General features: G+C 41.0%; 1 protein-coding gene across 1 annotated transcript; it reads right to left on the reverse strand.

The window, feature by feature from the left end:
* Nucleotides 1-3,155: 3,155 nt before the first annotated feature.
* LOC121570604 (28S ribosomal protein S34, mitochondrial-like) lies at nt 3,156-4,251 on the reverse strand. Its single transcript, XM_041882075.1, has one exon. The coding sequence runs from the start codon at nt 3,987-3,989 to the stop codon at nt 3,651-3,653; it is 339 nt and encodes a 112-aa protein (XP_041738009.1). The 5' UTR covers nt 3,990-4,251; the 3' UTR covers nt 3,156-3,650.
* Nucleotides 4,252-4,737: the final 486 nt, after the last annotated feature.

The raw sequence follows: 4,737 nt of genomic DNA on the forward strand, positions 1-4,737 counted from the left end.
GTGTTTGTCTATACCGGGCTCGAATTGAGTGAGGGTATCACATACCCTTTGTTAAAGAAAAGGGCAAAAAGGATATCTATTGTTTGCTTTATATTTTGAAATAAATGCATAAAACGTATCCAAATTATATCAAGCATTCTATAATAAGGATGCTTAACTCGGTGATGCTTTATAGTAGAAACAAGCTCTAAAATGCCTGCGAAAGACGTGACTCCGATGCATATGAGGATATATTGATTCCTCTCTATGACATTCCGAAGCTGAGCTGCAGCCTATAATATTTGAGGAGATAAAAAAATTGACATTGAGAAACATGGGGGGAGAGGGGGGCATATTTTTTTCTCGCCTAGGGTGGCAGAACGTCCAGGGCCGACCCTGGCTGAGCATCAATGGGTGAGTCAGTGAAACTGGAAAGCTTTTTTAGGACTATAATTGTACAATATGTGTGTCTCCACACACCTACAGTAGGTCTAGGCTATTGATGTATTGAAGACAAGGTCGTTTTTATTGATCTCAGATTCTCAGTTTGTTAGTGTCAAATTAGCCTGTCATTTCAATCATTTGTGAGTTATGAAAAAAATATTCTGCTAAAGTCTCCAGTCATCTAAAATTATGTAGAATTGCATGAAATGCATTTATTAAGGCCACATATTTCCCGAACCCTAGGCTATAAGCATTTTCCCCATGTGTGCAACTTCTGCAAGCGCCTCTACTGATCTATGCTGGTATGCAAAATAAATGATAATGCATGCAATGCTTTATTTTAAAGTAGATTTTTTTTTATGCGTTCTGGTACCTCAGCGCACACTGGCTCACCCCCCTCGGGCTCACTTTTTGTTCCAGCACCTCCCAATTTACAAATTAAGCACTGCCAAGGGGTCTTTATTTTCATACGCTCTCACTCACATCACTATCTCCTTTTCCATCTTCCATTTATGGCTTTTCAACATTGACACAGAGGGGCACATCACACTCATGTATTTTCTGGGAACTCCATCCATAAACACACACACACTACTGTAGCATCTTGTTTACATTTATCAAATTTAGGCACCCATTGACATGGGCACACCGGTATGTACAGTCCTTTTCTGTGTGGCGGCAAATTAGTTGAACAGGAGAAGAGGATGTGATTGCTTGTGGAGGGAGAGTGGTGGGGGTGGTGGGTTGAACAGCTGCAGTGAAGCTGATTGGTTGCTCTAGCTATCACATCGTCTTGACTAAAAGAAAGACAGATTTAGAAATTAGTTCGACATTGCCATAGTTCAACAGCTGAAAAGCCTTCATTAACATGCTCCCAAAGATAGCAAGACATTCAGTTTTCACTGAATGAAGTAGCCTACCCATCCCCATTTACGATTTCATTCTTCAATTAAATAAATGATACTATAGCACATTCAATGACTCATGATTATTATTGTAGACTATAGCCTACTCCTGTATCTACCTTGTACAATACTGTAATCATTGAATGAAGTGTCCATCCACATTTTATTGATCAATTAGATAAATAATGCTAGCACAGTCATTATTGTAGAATAGGCTACTGCTGTATCCACTATAATAGGTTACCGTTATGATACTGGTGTGATTTTAGGTCTTCAATCGAAGTTGTATGTTGTACCTCGTTTCCGTCCTTCGGTGAAAAGTAGTTATGCATCCCCCATTCAATTCAGTGCAGGTGTGAATGTCCCATAGCTCCAGCACACAATGGCATGTAGGGGTAGTGTATTACAACGTACCATTTGTTGTTTGAAGTAGGGCCTTGTAAACAAAAAGAGAGTGATGTAGAGATCTACAGGTCTTTAGCGAAGTCCATCCAACCTTTTGACACAGGATGCAGTGATAAGTATCAAAACTGTCACCTGTAACAAAACCAAGGTCACTAAATGATGGCATCCCAAGGTTTAAGAGTAGTAGAAGCTGCACTTTGATAAATAATATAACCATAATCAAGAACAGATAAAAAGGTTGACTGAATAATCTGCTTCCTACAGTTTTTTTTTCCCACCTTTATTTAACCAGGTAAGCCAGTTGAGAACAAGTTCTCATTTACAACTGTGACCTGGCCAAGATAAAGCAAAGCAGTGCGATAAATAATAATAATAATAATATGCCATTTAGCAGATGCTTTTATCCAAAGCGACTTACAGTCACGCGTGCATACAAACAACAACACAGAGTTACATATGGGGTAAAACAAAACATAAAGTCAAAAATACAACAGAAAATATATATACAGTGTGTGCAAATGTAGCAAGTTATGGAGGTAAGGCAATAAATAGGCTATAGTCAAAAATAATTACAATTAGTATTAACACTGGAATGATAGATGTGCAAATAGAGATACTGGGGTGCAAATGAGCAAAATAAATAACAATATAGGGATGAGGTAGTTGGGTGGGCTTAGAGAAAGGCACGATCTGTTTTTAAACGTCAAATCCATTTCAATCCATATGCCTAAGTATTTATATGTGGGAACAAGTTAGATTGGAGAACCATCTAAAGAGTGAACATGTAGTTAATCGGAAACATTCTTATGTGTTTAAAAACATGTATTTAGTTTTGCCCGTATTAAGCACAAGGTTATTATTTGATCTAATATAAGTTTCGTAATGCTTAAATTGTTACGAGTGTACTGATATGAGTAGGACACGTGACATCCCGACAACTTTGATAAAAAACACGTTATATCGGAGTTGACAAGATGACTACGCATATTCATGGCATGAGGCTAGTAGCATAGCATCTCTCTCCATTGAATACAGGCGATTGACATCAACAACCCTCATTGAATATTCAAAAAAGGATTACAATAATGAGATGTATCCACCAATCCAAAGTAAGGCAGGAGCTAGACAGGCCGCCGTGCCGCTTTATGGGCGACTCCCAATGTTAGGGCGGAGAGACATGTATCTTGTCAGTATATCCATAATCTTTGTCGTAGTCAGCCAGGTGACTGAAGAATGCTTGATGGCGCGCCCTCTCCTGTTCAGCCACGAGTTTCAAAGTCACCCGGACCAATTTATCATCTATCATGCATGGAAGTGGAATAATAATTGCTTTTACATGGGTGGGAGAATAATAAAAACTATCTTAACCCAGCCATCCAATGAATCCGGTTTAATAAAAACTAAGAGTGCCCATTCTTTTCACAATGTAGTATTATATTGTAATATTCACAATACAAACACACAAGCATCACATCACAATATGCGTAAGAGTCACGTGCCAGTTGTGGAAACCTTACAGCAAGCTGTCACTCATGTCCATCTGATGATCCAAATTCTTTCTATACAGAATAATTGTTAAAGAAGGCTGATATGAATGTAAAAGAAACGGCTATAGCAGCGGTCCAATTCTCTACCCTTCTCCTGAGATGTGCACTCTTTTTATTTATTTATTTTTTATTTCACCTTTATTTAACCAGGTAAGCCAGTTGAGAACAGGTCTTGAGAACCTGTTGAGAACTCTTACACCCCCTCATGGATTTAAAAGGAATGGATTGGTGCAAAGGATATGGTCGAAACTCCCTTCATCCATGCTTGCAACATTTCAATGCTTTTGGACGAAGGGTGTAGGATCTATCCATGTTGACATCACAGTCCCTTGTAGGTAACCTTTCACCTCTTTTCCTCTTGACCCCTCTCTCACACTGCTGTCTCCTCCTGCCTCTCCCTCTCTTTCTCCTGACTTCTGAAGTACTCTTTGCTTAGTAGGACATCCCTCTTCAGGGGTAAGGTTGGTTCCTCAGCCGCCGCCCCTAGTTCATCTTCCTGCCGCTGGGCGAGGAGCATGGCACGGAGCAGGGGCGGGTACGACACATAGCGTATGGGGGGCTCGGGAACAGGGTTGTAGAGTTTGAACTGCTCCTCCTTGTGTTTGGGCACCAGACGCCAGTCATGGTACATCACCTTGTCCATCTCCTTCGATTCACTCACCTGCTTGCCTTTGGAAAATAATAATACACACAATGTTGACTTGGTCATCTTTTCCTAATCTCTTTTCACAACCACTGCTGTGATAAATGTCAAATCACAGTAATGCGGAGACAGCCTCGCCCACCAGCCAGCTCTATCTGTCGAGACGGGACTTGACTGGGAGTCTATGGCAGGAGCGGCGAAAACAGTCAACGGTTTTAATTGGCTGATTGGCAACTCTTCCCCAGGTCCTTAGTGTACAAGAGAAAGTAGTACACTGTTTTCCGTCAATATACCCGGTAAAATAATTGTTAATAAACAACTCTAAGCCCTATAAAAAAGTTTTTTTCCCAAAATTCAGTTTAATTTTTCCTGGTTTTATATTTTGTTTGTTTTTTACTCTCAAAATTACAATTGTTTGGGGCCTCCTGAGTGCAGCAGCGGTCTAAGGCACTGTATCGCAGTGCTAGAGGCGTCACTACAGAACCGTGTTCGATCCCGGGCTGTGTCGCAGCTGGCTGCGACCGGGAGACCCATGAGGCGGCGCACAATTGGCCCAGTGTCGTCCGGGTTGGGGAGGGTTTGGCTGGCTGTGATGTCCTTTTCCCATCGCGCATTAGCAACTCCTTGTGACGGCCGGGCGCATGCACGCTGTCTTCGGTCGCCAGCCGTTATAGATGATTTTCAAGTACATATGTTGTAGAATTAAACACCTATATGCCTTAAAATGTTTATGGATTGAGAACCAGTTGAAGGGTTAATACAGAGCAGGGACATTTATGTGTTTTTCATAAACTCCCTGCAGCTGGTCTGGGTA

This window comes from Coregonus clupeaformis, chromosome 7 (assembly GCF_020615455.1).
Source record: "Coregonus clupeaformis isolate EN_2021a chromosome 7, ASM2061545v1, whole genome shotgun sequence".
In the NCBI taxonomy this organism is placed as follows: Eukaryota; Metazoa; Chordata; class Actinopteri; order Salmoniformes; family Salmonidae; genus Coregonus; species Coregonus clupeaformis.

What these genes read in the sequence shown, in the direction of transcription:
- LOC121570604 (XM_041882075.1), bottom strand. Translation starts at nt 3,989, where the DNA reads ATGACCAAGTCAACATTGTGTGTATTATTATTTTCCAAAGGCAAGCAG.